Source organism: Prionailurus bengalensis, chromosome D3, assembly GCF_016509475.1.
Source record: "Prionailurus bengalensis isolate Pbe53 chromosome D3, Fcat_Pben_1.1_paternal_pri, whole genome shotgun sequence".
In the NCBI taxonomy this organism is placed as follows: Eukaryota; Metazoa; Chordata; class Mammalia; order Carnivora; family Felidae; genus Prionailurus; species Prionailurus bengalensis.
In genome coordinates this window covers 3,010,556-3,028,963 of record NC_057356.1, presented here as the reverse complement: position 1 = coordinate 3,028,963, position 18,408 = coordinate 3,010,556, and the positions used below count along the sequence as shown (strand labels likewise).

The 18,408-nt window shown below is 52.5% G+C and overlaps 1 protein-coding gene across 3 annotated transcripts in view; it reads left to right on the top strand.

The window, feature by feature from the left end:
* Positions 1 to 18,408, top strand: part of GLT1D1 (glycosyltransferase 1 domain containing 1) — a 93,195-nt gene that overhangs the window by 58,730 nt on the left and 16,057 nt on the right. For all 3 annotated transcript variants that reach the window (XM_043557306.1, XM_043557308.1, XM_043557305.1), the window contains 3 exons: positions 26 to 75; positions 13,304 to 13,347; positions 13,881 to 14,001. In XM_043557306.1, the coding sequence (XP_043413241.1) occupies positions 26 to 75; positions 13,304 to 13,347; positions 13,881 to 14,001 (215 nt within the window). The remainder of the gene's footprint in view (positions 1 to 25; positions 76 to 13,303; positions 13,348 to 13,880; positions 14,002 to 18,408) is intronic.

The window sequence follows — 18,408 nt, the reverse complement described above, 5'->3', positions numbered from 1 at the left end:
TTTTTTTCCTCTTTTTCTTCCCAAGAATGGCATCGAGAAGAGCCTAATGTTTACATGGTGATCGTGGGTCCTGAAGTAAGTTGATGCGCCATACACGTGGCCCTCATCCCTGCTTTCTTCTTTCTACAGATTTCCCAAAAGTAGCCGACGTTCCTTTTCTAGCCAAATTTCTTCCTTTTTAAATAACTAGAGTCTGCCTTTTTAAAAATGACAACCACACCAAGATTATGAGGCTTTGTAAATCTTTATGGCTAGTTTATTGCTACAAAGGCTAGGTCTGTACAGAAACACGGAGGAGTCACATAAGGAGAAAGTCCCGTGAAGAGAAAGTCTAAGCCGGTGCATAGGCACGCCTTATGTGTGGCCCGCATGGTCTCCGAAAGCCCCCGAAACTGCACGACAAACCAACACAGAGCTATTTCTTCAGCCGAGCAGCAGATTAATTGGCTGACTCACATGTAGGAGCCAAGTGGCTTGGAAAATGGCTGTCTGTAAGCACGAGAAAGCCACTCGGCCCGGGGAGATGCTCGTAGCCGTTGTCTGGGGAGTGCAGGCGGGTGGAAGGCCCCGGGGGACCCTGCCTCTAGTTCCACGGGCCTCTGGGGCGTGTGGGTCCCCTGGACAGGGACGCAGGTCAAGCAGGTGCTGCTCTGTTCCACACGCAGGTCTGAGTGCTCAGGATTCGAAGACTCTGGGGGGACACATCTCTTGAGAACGAACCTTGATTTCCTCCAAGCAGCTTGGAAAATGAAGCACACTTGGTGTTTCTAGCAGGCAGGGGTGTGACACTGTAGGAGCAGCTCCTGTCCTCCAGGGGGCAGCAGACGGCACCTGCCTTGGGAACAGCATCGCCCACTTCGTTTGTCCTGTCTGCCATCCTGGGTTTAGCTGAGCTTGTGACCTCGCCGTGTTCCCCCACTTTATACGACGGGGGCGCCCCCGAGAACCCGATTGAGTGTGGATTCCCACACGACTCCGAGTCCTATATGTCTTGCGGTGTCCCCGCTGTAGGTTTTCTGGCTCCCTGGGGACCCACAAGGCAGGTGGTGAGGGACACACACTTGTCTCGAGGACTTTGGGAAAACAACCTGTCTACCTGGAAAAAGGCTACTTAACCTAATAAATGTATCAAGGGCTAGAATCTGCAACATGGAAAATGAATGGCCCCGTAATCCCTCCACGTGTTTGGTGGAACATGTACTCACACTCATAGGTACACCTGCATATGCACCTTACACGCGCATCTACGGCTGCTCAGTGCCAGCCCATCAGTGGCAACAAGATTATACCCAGTGACTAATTAATGGTAAGTCCCATAGTGGCAGAGTTGTTTATTATGGTTTAAAAAAATGTTTTTAAAATTTTTTTCATGTTTATTTATTTTTGAGAGAGGCAGAGACAGAATGCGAGTGGGTTAGGGGCAGAGAGAAAGGGAGACACAGAATCCAAAGCAGGCCTCAGGCTCCGAGCTGTCAGCACAGAGCCCGACACAGGGCCTGAACCCACAAGCTGCGAGATCATGACCTGAGCTGAAGTCGGATGCTCAACCGACTGAGCCACCCAGGTGCCCCTGAAGTTAATTTTTTTTTAATGTTTATTTATTTTTGAAAGAGAGAGAGAGACAGAGTGGGAGTGGGGAAGGGGCAGAGAGAGAGGGAGACACAGAATCTGAAGCAGGCTCCAGGCTGCGAGCTGTCAGCACAGAGCCCGACGCGGGGCTTGAACTCACGGACTGTGAGATCATGACCTGAGCTGAAGTCGGACGCTCAACTGACTGAGCCACCCAGGCGCCCCTAAAAATTTTTTTTTAATGTTTATTTTTGAAAGAGAGAGAGAGAGAGAGTGGGAGTGGGGAAAGGGCAGAGAGAGAGGGAGACACAGAATCTGAAGCAGCTCCAGGCTCTGAGCTGTCAGCACAGAGCCTGATGCAGGGCTCGAACTCATGAACCACAAGATCATGACCTGAGCCCAAATCAGATGCTTAAGGAACTGAGCCACCCAGGCACCCCTATTATGATGATTATTTTAAATCTCTTTCCACCCTTCTGTTTGAAGAGTGTATTTGGAAGAGAAAGTTTTAGTTTGATGCTAAAATCCTTGCTAACCAAGAGAGAAAGCCTCAGGCTCAGACAGAATTTAACGATGTGGCTTTTGTTTTCCACTGTTTCCATTTTCATGGCTACATTCTATTTATGGCGCATGATCCTGGCTTTCCAACTATGAACACTTTCTTTAAAAATAAATGGAATTGGCTTCAAAAAAAAGTATTAAATCAGCAGCAGTACAGATGGTATGCAGATAGGACAAATTATGAAAATGCACGTAAGTGGCCGAAGTTGGGGGAACAGTTGTTATAAAGTGCTCACGTTCGGGGTGGAAGAAACATGGGGAAGAAGGCTTGGTGAGCAGAAACGTTTGCCAGCCCTGAACAGAAGACGACCTGACTCCTCCAGCAGACCCTTCCTGTGCCGTGTTTCCTGGAAGGAAACCTGTCGGGAGGTGGCCCTCTTGGAATCACATGTGAAGCACCAAGTGCATGACAGAGACCCCTTCCCAGGAAAGTAGTGACCAGGAGACACAGGAGCTGGTGTGTGTGTGGCGGGGGGAGGGGGGGGCATGGTCCTTTCCTGCACCCCCCCCCGCCCCGGGATCCTCCCCTCGAGCCCCGTCGCCTCCAGGTGAGGGACGCAGTGCCCCTACGTTCTTGAGGCTTCTCAATCCAAAGCCTTTCAGGAGAGACACGGCCATTATTTTGTTGTGTGTACTGATCAGTCAACCGCTATTTCTCACTTCCCAGAGGAAAGATGTCTTTTCTACCATTTGCCTTCAGAACACATCCCTTTCCTCTAACTTTTGCCTGCCTACTTCTGAAAGAACAGTGCATGTCCAGAAATGTGTCTCTTCCCCCCTAATTTCAGTGCAGGGAAACTTGTGGGCTCGGGCAGGAGGTCGGACAGCAGAGGGGGGGCACCGTGGTTCAGCTGCACGTTTTTGTGCCCAGACCTGCAGGCCCTCTCTGGACTCCCCAGAGGAGCCGCGGGTCCACACGGCCGCCTGGAAATGGGCGTGCGAAGTGTCTATTTTTAAGTGGGTGCTGAGAAGTAACTAAACACACCCATGTGTCCACACACATACACGCACAGAGGCCCTACAACTCGCCCCCTTGTAGTTTCTTTTTATTTCTTTAACTCCTGGAAGGAGGTGACAAGTGGCTTTGCCAAAGGCTGTGACGACTCCGCCTCGTGATGAGCTGATTGGACCCGATGTTCCAGGATGAGGGGCCCGGCGGTGGTGCGGAGCCCGGTGAGGCGAAGCTGGGCCGCGGTGACGCTGGAGAGCATGTCGCCAGAAGCCTTCTTGATTCCATAAGCTCCAGGGGCCCCTCCTCGCTCTTTCCAAGCTAGCCTGATAAGCCCCCGACACCTGAGGACAGGCGCTTGCTTAACGAATGCAGACCCAAGACGAGGCCCCGCCGACTGGACCACCTACCGGGGCCCTGAGGACCGTCTGGTGCGCAGATAGCCCACACACTCCTCTGCTTGCGTGCAGCTCGGAACCCAAAGTGGCGACGGGAGAGGGGAGCCCGGGAAGGGGCGCTTCAGGAGGGGTCCCGGGACCCTCGGTGAAGGGTTATGACCTGAGAGTCACTGGCCATAAGTGACTCAGGATTCTAAAGCACCGTTTCCACAGGCCCTTCCCCGCAGGAAATGGGGAAGCACATCCACTGGGTGCACGTTTGCTGCTCAGCAAAAGCAGGAGCCAGCACGGCAACCTGGAGCTCCGCTAGGGTTCGCCCGCCTCCTGCACCGCCGAGGGAGACCACATCTTCCAGGCCCGAGTCCGCTTGGGGTAACGCAGCGCCGCGCCCTGGAGAGGGCCTGCGTGCAGAAGCGAAGGCTTGGGGTCTCTCCAGTTGTACGTGTCTTGGTCCCTTTGGGAGGCTGCGACAGAATCCCACTGGCGCGATGGCGAACCAGCCGCAGAAAAGTATTTCTCACGGTCGTGGAGGCTGGAAGCCTGAGAGGAAGGTGCCAGCACGGTCGGGTTCAGGTGCGGCCACTTTCTCCCTGTGTCCTCACGTCAGGGAAGGGGACAAGGACGATCTCCGGGGTCATTTGCGAGACCTGATCCCTCTGGGTAAGACGGATCCTATTCCCGAGGGCTCCACCGCCTTGACCCACTCACCTCCCAAAGACCTCACCTCCTGACACCATTGTCTTTGAGAGCCAGGATTTCGATGTATGAATTTGGGGGGCGGGGACACAACACTGAGGCCACAGCAACATATCCCTGTTCATAAAATGTCGTTATCAAATCTAAGGGACAACGAAAGTCACCAACAAAACTTTGATGTGTCACCGAGGAGACGGAATAACTTGAGCTTCTAAATAAGGCCGCGTTGAACCAACGAGTCACAGATTCGCGCAGACAGGCTGTCTTCTTGATTCCCTCTGTCCCACAAAAGATACAAAACTGATCTATCGAGACACACATCTCAGATCCTCCAGTGACTCACGCGGCTAGCGTCTTGTTTGTTTGCTTCGTGACCAAAATGGGGGGTGGGGATGCTGATAAGTGCTCAACAGCTAGTTCTCCTGGGGAGCAGGACAGGGGAGCCCTATTGCCTGGAAGCCCGACTGGCCTATTTCCACAGGATAGAAGCTTCTAGCATGGTCAGTTTCAAGTTATCAGGGGAGATGATTCTAAAGAGAGTTGAGATGTGTGTGTGCATATGTGGCTGGCGTGGGCAGGAACCAACCCAGCACACGGTAACATGGTGCCCTGCTCACGTGCGTGCAAACGCACACACACATAGGAACATGCACACACACGGGGGCACACGCACCAGAAACCAGCTTTACTAGACAAAGGCTTCTACGGCTTCATTCAGTTCTGTTCTCCGGTCCTTTCTAAAAGACTGCTCTACCCCACTCTTCGCTGCTCTCTTCCATGTCACTTTTAAAAAGCTTGTTTTTATCCCAAAATCGATTTCATGATTTGCTTCCCAATCTGAAGTGTGAACATCACCGACTTGGCCACGCTGGCTGGCGTGGGTGAGTGAGAGTCCCGCTAAACGTATGCGCCCTCCAAGGCCCCAGATGCAGGCCTGGCTCTGCGGGGACCTGATGGCTCCGTGGAAACCAGCTCTCCCTTCGTCGTTACAAGATTTCCAAACGTCTGTCAGCTTTCACTGCCAAGGATTCAGCCCAACATCACTTGGGAGCACGAGGAGGGCACTCCAACTCTGCACTTGAATTTGAGTCCTTGCTGCGACATCAATGGGTTAATGGAGTCGAGAAGTGGGTCAGAGTCAAACCTCCGGACACACCGAAACCCACGCTTCAACAGCTGTGTCACGTGCGAGATCGACCACCCCGAACATTACCGTTATTTTTGGCGTCTGATGTGAGTCTGGTCCTCCTCACTCCGTCCCCTCCTTTGTTAACCGCCAAGCTCAGAGGCTGAATAAACTCTTTAGGTACGAAGTACACACTTTGGGAGGGCTGTGGCTTTTCCAGGTCCTATGCAGGGCCTCTCAGCATAAAAGTGCATTGACTTGGTTAGCCGAGGTGTCTCGAACAGTGTGCCATCTGGTATTAGGGAATTAGTGAGGTGTGGGCAGCAGTGGCCCCTCTCGTCCTGTCTGCATGGAGCTCGGCCACAGGGAGACCCCAGGGCAGAAGAAAGTGCTGCCCGGCCAGTGCCCCTCGGCTGCAAGCGTCAGACCAACTCCAGCAAATGCAACTTACTGGAAGATGGCAAGAGTCACCAAGAGAAGTGTTGGGAGGCTGGAGACCGGGCTTGGGTTTCTGCAAGAGCCCGGAAGCTCCAGAGGCCAGGGGAGTCTTAGCCAGGGACATTCCATGCAAGGCGCCCCACAGGAGAGGGGGACAAAAATGAGCTCTATCCACTTCTTAGTCTCTGGATCCTTCTATTCAAGGTCTGAGTTCCAGCTTGGGTTACGTCCCACCCTTTTGTAAGAAGAGGACCAGGCACCCAATTGATTCTACTTTGAGCAACCATGTCCAGGGGGAGGAGACGAGGAAAAGCCCAAAGGAAGGTAGACTCTGGCAGAAGAGGGGACGCTGAAGAGTCACAGAAAAAACAGATGCTCGCGGCATGTGTGGTTTCCCTGTTTGTTTTAACGATTGGACACAAGTGGATACTTAAAAAAATTTTTTTAATATTTATTTATTTTTGAGAGACAGAGAGAGACAGAGCATGAGCAGGGGAGGGGCAGAGAGAGAGGGGGACACAGAGTCCAAAGCAGGGTTCATTCAGGCTCTGAGCTGTCAGTACAGAGCCCGACGTGGGGCTCGAACTCACGGACTGTGAGATCATGACCTGAGACAAAGTCAAGTGCCTAACTGAGACACCCAGGTGCCCCATTTTGAAAATTTTTTTAATGTTTATCTTAGAGAGAGGGAGAGACAGAGACAGAGTGTGAGAGGGGAAAGGGCAGAGAGAGAGGGAGACACAGAATCCAAAGCAGCTCCAGGCTCCGAGCTGTCAACACACAGCCCGATGCGGGGCTCGAACTCACGAACCGTGAGATTGTGACCTGAGTCAAAGTCGGACACTTGGGGCGCCTGGGTGGCGCAGTCGGTTACGCGTCCGACTTCAGCCAGGTCACGATCTCGCGGTCTGGGAGTTCGAGCCCCGCGTCGGGCTCTGGGCTGATGGCTCAGAGCCTGGAGCCTGTTTCCGATTCTGTGTCTCCCTCTCTCTCTGCCCCTCCCCCGTTCATGCTCTGTCTCTCTCTGTCCCAAAAATAAATAAACGTTGAAAAAAAATTAAAAAAAAAAAAGTCGGACACTTAAGTGACTGAGCCGCCCTGGCGCCCCAAAAGTGAATACTTTTATAGGTCAATTGATGGGAATAATACAGCCACTCTCTTTGGTCCCTAGCATTTATTCAGGGCTTTTCCTTTAGGGAAATGGAAAGAATGCCCCTGAGCAGTGACAATTGTGCTTATTGGTGAAGCTACAGTGTGTCCCTTGCTGTGTCATTCTTTACAGACGTGTCACTGTATGACAGAGCTCATGGGCAAAGCGTCAAGAGGAGACTTGGTTATTTTTATTTATTTCATCGCTCATTTTCATGGACAATATGTGTGTGTGTGTTTATGTGTGTGTATGTATGTGTGTGTGTGCACGTATGTTTACACGTATAAAACCTAACTCCCCTAGGCAATCCTTCAAGAAATACTTACCGAGGGCCACCGTGTTGTGGGCACGTGGACGTGTCCCAGTGAATAGCGCAGACGTGCCCCCCGCCCTCATGGAGCACGTAGTTCAATGCAGACAGAAGCCCACAGATAATTAGGGGCTGGGGGCGTGTCAGCAAAGGAGAGCCAGGGGCTGCCGGGCATTCACGTGGGCTCCTGCCACTTCCCGCGGCCCAGCCCAGAGGGCAGGTGCCACACCACTCTTCCGAATATCATGGCTCTGCCTTTCGATGAGCATTTATCAACTCTAGCATCTGTTTAGAAAATGGCGTGCGTGTTCTTAGGTCGCTGGAAAAAAAATCAATGATGTTGTGTACGTTTTATCCTGTAGATGCCACGCACATGTTAATGTTTGTGGCAGTTGTTAGCAAGCACATTCTAGAAAGCTGGCTCTCAGTCCCATACGGAATCTACAGAATCACACATTTGCTGCTAACCATTGGCGGGTGAGTTAACGCCCTTGGACCAAAGGGCATCGTCTGTGTCGCGGACCGGGAAGTTCTGCATGGCCGTGTAGTACGGCGGCTACATTCACAGACTCCGGAGTCAGCTCATGATCGGTGCGCTCGGGGCCTCAGATTCCCCATCTGTGAGGTGGGTACGACCCAGAAAGTGCTGCCTGCCTCACCGTCCGCTGTGGGGACCAGACGGTCGAGCTCTAGTACGGTGCCTGATTCACAGGCAGCATCGTTCGACGTTGAGGGAAAAAAGACTGCCCCATGCCAGTGTCTCCTTTCGGCGTGGACACACTAGGGTCCTGCCTTAGCAGCAGGATGGTTTGAGTTTGGCCTTGGTTTTCTAGTAAAGCTTCCTTGATCTCTCAGTTCAACCATTTTTGCAAAGCGTGTGGCAAGCTCTTGAGTGGGTACGTTTCCTGGGCTCTTTGATAAGGAGTGTGGTATGAACGCTGGGTTTGAGCACAGCAGTTTAATGACTTCCCACGGTTACTTCTTATATCAAAGATTATTTTCCTTAAGCCTGGGAGTTGAAACAATATATGTTGCTCAGAAATAAATAAGCGGAGAAGGAGAAAATGAGAATTTTCTTTGATGCCTGAAATGCTTTTGCTTTTTAAAATTTCATAACATGTGCTTTCATTACCTGGAAAAAAAATCTACCCTTCTTTGTTTCTTTATCTTGCGTTTTGTTCCACTTGGCTTCACTAGGAGATTTGAAAATGAACTGATGTGGAAGATAAATCCAGAAAACTTTCATCCAGTTTGTATTTCCAACTTGAAAGTTATTGTTCATACCTTCAGCTACATTTTAGTTAACACGCTAGGTATTTCAGCAGATTTCCAAAATTTTCCCCGATGAATTACTTTTCCCTAATAGCTAATCATGAGGGCAGAGCATGCTAATAAAATTAAAAACGGGGGATCTCGGGGCGCCTGGGTGGCGCAGTCGGTTAAGCGTCCGGCTTCAGCCAGGTCACGATCTCGCGGTCCATGAGTTCGAGCCCCGCGTCGGGCTCTGTGCTGACCACTCAGAGCCTGGAGCCTGCTTCCGATTCTGTGTCTCCCCCTCTCTCTGACCCTACCCGTTCATGCTCTGTCTCTCTCTGTCCCAAAAATAAATAAACGTTGAAAAAAAAAATTAAAAAAAAAAAAACAACAACGGGGGATCTCTAACTAAAACTTATCGTAAAATACGAATTTGAAAATCAACATGTAAAGCCAAAAGAAGGTTTTCATTAGGCTGTTTCCTTTTTCATGAAAAGATGTTAGGGTTGTGATGCAATTCAATTATTTAAAATCATTTCAACAGAGAGAATCAGAAAAGAGAGACGGAAAGGGTAGGGAAGCCGTGCTTTTAGCAAATATCATGAAGCAGAGAGCTGTACGAAAGAACCCGGGCCTGGCCTCGGAGGGAAATGGGTGTGCATATGGGGACAAGACGGACATGTACCAGACCAGGCAGGCCTGCATTTGGTAGCAGCTGGAAGGAAGGTTGGGGAGGAGATACTGCTTCCGGTGTAGATGATCGGGGAAGTTCTCCCAGGGAAGTGGCTTGTGCCTTTGCCTTGGGGCTGAATAGGTGTTAGGGATGGAGGGGTGGCATTCCTGGTAGTGAGAATGGCAATAATCCCGGGGTGGGGATGGGGGGGTTAGAAATAGAAAGCTACAGGTGGTAAATCATGGGGAAATAAATAGGTAATCCACGTTGGCTTTTTATGAACTATTTGATCAAATCCATGAGTAGACACCAGAGAGGCAGTGGAGGACAGTTTTGAGAATTCAGTCTCCTGGCCCAGCACCTGTGCAGCTCAGTGGTCCTGGTTAAATCACAGAAGCTCTGTGAGCGTCGCTGTCCTCTTGTGTAAAATGGGGTACCAATAGCATTGTCGGCAAGAGCAGCTTAGTAGAACTTGGCCTAGAACTTAGCCACGCTGGGCCCAGAGTACGTGGCGAATAAATATTGACTCCTGACAACAGCAAACAACAAATCGTCCGTAAGTATGAGTTTTTGCTCTTCAAAGATCCATCTAGGAACAGGGGTGTGTTCGCAGCCTCCGCACATCTGTCTCTAACCCCCCAGCCCAGCGGATGGCTGGCCGAGCTCCACCGCGGGAGGAAGCGGGGAGGTGAGGAGGCCCCTAGACCACGGTTCCTGCAGAACCTACTGCCGGCGGGTTGACCAGCCGACCGGTGGTGAGGGCCCCGCCAATGAGTGGCACCTGCAAGCGTGTGCCCTCTGCTGGGGGCTGAAGAAGCTTCACCCTTCCGGGCCCGCCCGCACGGGGTGCTCAGGGAGAACTGTCCTTCCCGGAAGTGACGCAGGGACTTCGCTTCCCAGCATCCTGTGCACAAATTGCTTGGGACTCCTGAACACATCTGAGCGTCCAGGGCGAGGCTGTTGCTGGTTATCAAGAGGTGACCGAGGCCTGTCTGGTTGTCCTTGGGGAAGACACCGGCCTGTGTGACACCCCCGCAAAGTCTGTAGGGACTTTGCCAAGGGACACACGGCCAGCACGCGGCACACACGGAGGACATGCTTAAGAATCCTCTAAAACGGGAAACTGCTCGTTCTGAAAACAAAAGCTCTCCTCTTGTTATCAGTGGTCCCGAATATTAGAGATTTTCCCCCCCCAGGGGGCCAAAAGGCACCCACCTATGTGATCATGAGTGGAAAAACAGGGGCAGAAATCAGGCATTGGCAACTTCTCCTTTTTCATTTGTGTGCGAATTTTTCATCTAAAAGTGGAGATTTAAAGCATGAAGGCAGGTCGAAGTGCCCCAGCGAGAAAGTTCAGCAAACGGATTTTGTAACAATTATACACAAGCCTGTTAAGTTTTCCTGGATCATGCAAGCGTTTGGGGTTTCTCAGCAAACTGTTTGTCGATGGCAACCAAAAGGTGTTGCTGAATTGTACTCGCACGGTGGATTCCGCCCGTTTATACCCTCTCCTCACTGAGGTGTCTACACCCAAGTACATCTGTCCTCTGTGCTGTTCCTGTAAGTTCGCTATGCAAATACGTTAAACCCTAAAAATACTTTTTTTTTTTCTGGGAATAATCTCAGTGTTCCTTATGCATCCACGTTTGCTGTGTTAGCTTTGTGGGATACATCTCAAGTCATGCCGGTTGTTTGAAGAATTTGGGGTCCAACACACATGCACACGCGCGCACACACACACGCACACACACACAGTGCTTCCTGGCCAAAAGAAATGAAAAGAAAAAGTTTAAGGAAAGCAACCCTTTTTTTCCCCTTCCGTTTGCATGATAAAGTACAGGGATATTGTCATATTCATTAAACTGGCTTGTTTTGTAATTCCTAACACCTGCTGGCAAAGCGTGGATGAGACTCGAAATTGAATCTGCCCTCGCTGCTAGCTCACGGGGAGTAACGGGCCAAGCCAGCAGGCACCATATCAGTAAAATGTGTTTATGCCCTCATTGTCTGTATCTTTGGTGACGTGCTCAGAATTTCATGTCACACTGGCAGAAACTTAATATTTGTTATTCTTCATGTTTGTTTATTTTCTGAGCGGTGGGGAGGGACAGAGAGAGAGGGAGACTCAGAATCCGAAGCAGGCTCCAGGCTCCGAGCTGTCAGCACAGAGCCCGACGCGGGGCTCGAACCCACCGAACTGTGAGAGCATGACCTGAGCCGAAGTCGGACGTTTAACCGACTGAGCCATCCAGGCTCCCCAAACTATTTTAAAAGCGTATTCATTGTTGATGACACCAGGGGAGGAAGGGCCAAGGGCAAACCGTGGTCTGCTGGTTGTGTCTGCACTTGGGTGAACACACGCCGTGCCCCCCGCCCAGGGGGTCCCCTCATGTTCTCCTGGTCCCTCAGAGAGTAAGCTCGATGGATAAGAGGTCACGTGCACCCGCGGTGTCACGGCCTCGGCTCCGAGGGCCAGGGAGGGTGCAAACCTGTGGGCACCGGGCACCTGGCACCTGGCTCTGCACCTGTCAGTCCTGCACGTTGAGAAGTGAGGCAGCGTCTCGGGCACTGTGCGTGTGAGGCGATGTTTACAGGCCTTGCCGGTGCCGTGGTGCCGTCCGCAGCTCTTTCTAGGACATTCAGCCCTTTCTTCTGCTGTTCCTAATGGTCATGGCCCTGCACTGACGCCTTTGGACCTCCCTGCAACCCTGAGGTGCTGCTCCGATGCTCACTCAACGGCCGAGGAAACTGAGGCCGGGAGAGGCGCACGAATGCAGGTGCGGCCGGGGGCTCTGAGGGGCCTGGGGGGATCTGAGCCCCGCTGGCCTGCACCCCCTCTTTTCCTGGCCCCTTCCCCGTCTGGGAATGCATTTGCTGAAAACCACGCAGCCTCTCTTCCGGGACGACAGTACGGCTACGTCAGTTCAGCACGTCCCTCAGCAGGGCTACAACAGACAAAGCCCGGGCCCTTTCCCTGGGGACAGAACGCCTCCAGATGTGGAGTGGGAGCAAACTCCAGGCTCGAGGACATGAGATTGTGACTAAAGTTTCACTTGCCGCCCCACCTTTTCTTGAGATATAATTCATAGGCCATCAAAATCACCATCTTAAAGTATGTGATGCAGTGGTTGTTAGTATCTTCACATAGTTATGCAACCATCACCCTTCCCTAATTCTGGAACATTTTCCTCACCACGCTGGAAACCCCATGCTTATTAGCGGCCACTCCCCGGTGTCTCCACCCCTCCCCCCGCATTGTCTCCACCCCCACCACCAGTCCCTGGCAGCTGCTTACCTGGTTTCTCTCCCTTTGGATTCGCCGCATTCCAGACGTTCCATGTAAATGGGGTCACATGGTATGAGACCCTTTGTGACCACTGATTTCACCGAATGTCTTGTTTTAAGGGTCACGCATGGTGTGACAGGCGTCCGTGATTCTTCCCTTCGTGTGACTGAGTTATATTCCATTGTGGGGGTGGACCTATTTGTGTATCCACACATCCGCCGATGGACATGCCCTTGGCTTTAAACTTGCGTTTCCATGAAGACGCCCTGTCAAAAATAAAACTTTGGGGCATCTGGGTGGCTCAGTCCGTTAAGCGTCTGACTCTTGATTTCGGCTCAGGTTGTGATCTCCCGGCATGAGATTGAGCCCCACATCCAGCTCTGTGCTGACAGTGTGGGGCCTGCTTGGGATCCTCTCTCTCCCTCTCTCTCTCAAATAAGTAAATAAAATTAAAAACTACTTTTTAGAAATAAAATACAATGTTAATTCTGTTGGATCCTTTGTCTTAGTTCTGCTAAGGATTCCGACTCATTCTGCCCGAAAGGTTTAGGACAAGAGCCACCACTCAGTGACTCCCCCAGACCTTCACGGGACAGCTGTGTGGCTGGCAGACCACACTGGCTGTGGATGACTTGTGCTCGACACCGTCGGTGGCTGTCCCCGGGGCTCCCCCAGGCTTTGTGTGACAGGCTGAACAGCAGACACGAGGTCATGTGTGTTTCTCTGAACTTCGTCCCCAGTGCGACTCTGTCCCTTGTCACTATTACCTAGGAGCAGAACCCGTTTGACTTGGTTTTCTCTTTCCTGAGTTGTTGAGTCCGACTCTGTTGCCGTGACATGAAATTCTCTTGAGACCGAGGCTCTTCCTAAAATGTATCCTGGTGTCTTTTCAGGTGGACCCAGTGTTTACAAGGGAAGTGGGAGCCAGAGTAAAGAGGTAAGTGTGGGACGTGAACAAGCATTTCGCAGGACAGGAAACCTGGAGGCTGGTACATCCCCGCCCCCGACTCACGGTGCCCAGGCTCTGTTCCCGGCCCTTCCGAGCGTCACCCCCTGTAATGTCCCGACGATCCTGGGAGGTCCGAGGTGCTCTCCCTCCCCCACTCGACAGGAAGGACACCGTGCAGGTAGCGTAATAAATCCCCGCGGTAGTGGCAATGCCCAGCCTCGCTCGCTCAGGGAGACGCGGATGAAGAACACTTAGAATCGTCACTGGTCACACTGGCCAGAGCTGAAAAGACCTGAACTGTCCAGAGCGCGGTTGACCTGGGGGAAACAGAAACACAGACTTCAACAATTGCTCACATAAGAAACAACCCGGACTAAGTAGGAGTCCAGTGACTTGGGTCCTGTCTCTGTCCCACTGTCCTCGACCTGAGGGTGGCAGGTGGAAACTGTCGCCCGTCCCCCTTCCCGCCCCCTCCCCACACGATTCGCAGGAACAGAAGCACGTCTCCACTCGTGTTTCAGGGCTGCGGGCGTGCGGCTGATCCGAGAGATGCCCCAGGGGGACCTACACGCAGCGCTCAAGAACTGCTTCGCGGTGGTGAACAGCTCAGTCTCCGAGGGCATGTCTGCGGCCATCCTGGAGGTAGGCACGAGCCCCAGTCCCGGCACAGGAGCCGGCAGAGGGCCCCTCCTTCCCGCTCTCCTGGGCGGAGGGGGCGTCCTGGTCAGTCGAGGTCCCCACTCCTCACAGCTGCAGGGAGCAAAACAGCATTCCCTGGGATTTTCGGAAGCCGGTTTTAAGTTCTACGCGGGACTTAACACCATTTCCTGTCTCTTGGCCGTTTGTCCTTGCCAGCTACAAAACAAGACAAAACTCAGTGGCCTCTCTGAGCCGCTAAATCTCTGTGATGGGAAGGCGCTGACCTGTAAGAGGCTGGGCCGGGAACTGGGATTGGGGGGGGGGGGCGGTTATTGTGGCACGAAGCCTTCTGTTTCTTGATTTCTTCTCCCCCTTTTCAGTACGCTCTCTAATCCCAGAATTCCCGGGATGAGGACGGGTCGGACTTTGGCCTGTGGCAGGGTGGGGGCGGGGACGTGGAGGGGGGGGGTTACAGGTGCAGGGGGAGGGGCCGGGCCGAGCGGATCCCCTCACCCAGCATCCGGCGTCCTAGGCACAGGGACTCACCTGTTCTGCGGGGGTGGGGGGGTGGGGGGGTGGGAATGGAGCCTGTCTACTTGGGGGTCCTGAAACAGGAGTGGGCACATGCTGTGCCCCCCCGCCCCAACATGTTGTGGGGGGTGGGCGGCAGGCTGTGGCTTCTGAGAACGGGCTCCATCCAAGCCCTTGAACCTTCCGGCTTGAGCCTCTGCAGTGGCCGGCTGGCTCACCGGGGTATCTCGGCGGTTTCTTGGGGGGCCAGCATGCGTCCAGCCCAGAGGACCTCCCTTCCCCTTGCTGCCACTTCATCTCACTCTGGAGCCCTTTTCCAGAGGGGGCTGAGCGGGGGGCGGCCTGCGTTGGCCTGTGGCCCTGACAGCACGTCACGAGTTGCAGCACATACCTGGCTCTCACGGCCCCGAGCACGCGGTAGGCACGGCCAGGGTCTAGGGCAGGATAAGCCCTGCTTGGAGAAGGAAACGGTGGCCATCGGGCCTCCAGGACCGTGGACCGGGTTTCTTGTTTTCTTTCTCGCTACGTGGCTTTCTCCTTCCGACGGCTACCTGGAGCGATGCCGTCTTTTGTGGTCCGTAAGATCCATTTCTTCCCTCGGACACCAGTCGAATTTACCGAACTTGCGGGCAACAGGTACCATTCGGTGTCTCACAGAACACGGTTCGTAACTAAAGCAGGAAAAGGAATAATCCTCCCTAAACTAAGGAACGACTGATGTGGGTGCCTAATATTTTCTCGTGGGATCGTTTAAAGAAGCTGAACCCAAACAGCCTCAGGAACAGGGGTAGAAGCTGAACACGGGTGCCTGGATGCCAGCCCCAGGCGCCCCCAGAGCGCCCAGCGCGGACCGAAACCCGCTTGTCGTCAGGCACAGCCGGGACCTCCATCCGAGCTGGATGATGAGCGTCTGTCTCCACGAGGCAGCTGGGAGCGGACCCCACCGCCCCCTGTGTAGCTGTTGTGCGCCTCCTGAGAACCCCAAGTGACCGTTGGGTTGAGGGTTTCAAATGAAACTGATTTTAGGGGAGTGGTCTGGGTCCTCGTCATTAGTGGCCATTCAGAGAAGCAAAGTGGTGAATCACAGAATGGATGCCTATCACTTTTGAAGGAAGCGATCTTCCGACCTCTCAGAATTAGCTTTGTTCTGCTTTGTTTTGTTTTCCATGGAAGCGAATAAAAATCTCATTTGCTAAAACACATCTCTTCCCAAGAAACTCCAAAAATCAAGCCCTAGCTGGGTGTGTGGGCGGTAGGGTGAATATTCCTACGGCAAATTCGTGGTTTCAAGTTTGGACTCATTATGGAGTTGAAGTCCCCTGGAATCAAACTGAAGTAATATAAGAAAGTATGCTCTTACTCCAGTCTTCCTACTTAGGGCCTCCTCCCCAACCCAGAACACACACACACACACACACACACACACACACACACCACTCTGTGGGTCAAAGTTTCTGATGCCGGTGGGGGAAGGAAGGCTGTATTCTAATGGTTTTTTTTTTTAAGAGAGAGATAGAGTATGAGGGGGGAGAGGGACAGAGAGAGAGAGAGAGAGAGAGAGAGAGAGACTATCAAGCAAGCTCCACGCTTGGCACAGAGAATTTATGTCCTTGTTTGGGGCAGAAAGAAGGAGCTGGAAATAGGAAGGAGGAAACCCATAAATGAAGGTGGGGTTTTTGGAAAGTAATCACTGCTTGGCAAGAAAGGCGGCTGCATGATTGGGACAGGGTGGGAGGAGAGGCAGCGGTCAGTGGTCAGGGAGGGAGTGGTGGTCAGTGGTGAGGATCAGTGGCTGAGCTGTGTCCCTGCAGGAGCTCGGGTGTCGGAGTCCTAGCCCCCAGAATGCAGTCTCTTCTGGAGATGGGGCCTCTACAGAGGTGGTCACACGAAGATGAGTGGTTAGGGTGGAGCCCAAGACACCACGCCGGGTGTCCTCGTGAGAAGAGGCCGTCTGGACAGACAGGTGCACACGGAGACAGGGAGAAGATGGCATCTCAGAGCCAAGGAGGGAGGCCTGGACCAGATAGATCCTTCCCACGCCCTCGGAAGGAACCGACCCTGAACCTTGATCTCAGACTCCCCACCTCCGGAATTGCGACCACACATCCCGCGTGGCTTAAGCCGCCCTGCTGCCGTGCTGTGTTAGCCCTCGCCCACCACTGCGGTGGGAGGGGTGCCCGACCTCGACGCTAGGCATTGTGGGGAGCTGCCCCCGTCGGGATCCAGGGGAAGAGGGACACAGCAGGACGACTGGTGGGGCACCGAGAACCAAACGCATTCCTGCTTCTGCCTGATTCTAAGCTGCTTTCCTTCCGGGAGGGATGGTGGGGCTTTTACAGAAAACAGGTGTCCCCACCAGGCTGTGTAGCTGCATCCTACCTCAATCCTGTGTGCTCCTCGACACTGGGGAACACGCCTGTCCTGTGACCTCACCTGTTTCCGACCAAGGCAATCTCCAGTAAGCGCTGTTTTTGTACGGCCAGGACAAGGCATTAAAGAAAGATAAAGCCACAACATTTATCACCGGACTGAAAACGAAGAAGTTTCCGAGATAAAGAAAAACTCATTAATTTGTGTTCAGTGACATCACCAGCCGTACACACAGCATTTTATCGGATTTAGTACAGTAACAGTAAAAAGTTAGCAACAAAGTAGTTGCTTACTGTGCAAATAAATTTATTGACAAACGATATTTGGGCATGCGTTTTACAGATTGTTATCCTGAGCTTTTGTTCTGGACTGTGGGGCCCACTCTGAATATAGTGAGAGGTATTTCACACTGTGTCTTTTTTATTTTTATTTTTTTATTTTTTTTTCAACGTTTATTTATTTTTGGGACAGAGAGAGACAGAGCATGAACGGGGGAGGGGCAGAGAGAGAGGGAGACACAGAATCGGAAACAGGCTTCAGGCTCGGGGCGTCAGCCCAGAGCCCGACGCGGGGCTCGAACTCACAGACCGTGAGATCATGACCTGGCTGAAGTCAGACGCTTAACCGACTGCGCCACCCAGGCGCCCCCACTGTGTCTTTTTTAAATGCTTCTTTAATACAACAATTTTATTGAGCTATAATCCACATAATGAGCGTGTACATTAGTTCACTCATTTAAAGCATCAGTTCATTCCAAGTGTGCAGATTCAGTAGCTCTTAGTCTATTCGCAAGTTGTGAGCCATTAGCACTTTAGAAAATTTTCATCGCCTCCCCCCTCCCACCCAAACATTGCACACATCATCAGTCACTCGCCATTTCCCCAGCATCCCCTGCCCCCACACCAAGCCCAGCCTGAGACAATCACTGGTCTGCTCTCTGGTGTCACAGATTTGCCTCTTCCGGACATTTCTTATAAAGGGATCCAACAACACGTGGGCTTTTGAGACCTGCTTCCATCACCGACACGATGTCATGTTCTAGGATGTGTGGGTAGCTCCTTCCTTTTCACTGCTAAACGCACCATGGTAGGAACACACCGCGTGTACAGATCCACGCACTGGCTGATGGACGTCTGGGTGGTTTGCACTTTTTGGCCGTTATGAATGCTGCTGCTGTGGACACCTGTGTACAGAAGTATCTGCTTGACCACGTGGTTCCACTTCTCTTGGGTTTACATCCAGGAGTGGAGCTGCTGTCCCTTCGAGGAGGAGCCAGTCTGTCTTCCAAAGTGGCTGCGTCATCTCATATCCCACCATCAGGCCCTGGGGAAGATCCAGGTCCTCCACACCCTCGTCAACGTGTTACTGTCTTGTTGGCAACAGCCGCCCTATGCTGTGTGACGTGGTCGCACGTTGTGCACTTGACCCGTGATTCTCTATAGATGAAGGATATTGAGCATCTTTTCAGGCATTTGTTGTCCTATTTATATCTTCTTTGAAGAAATCCCT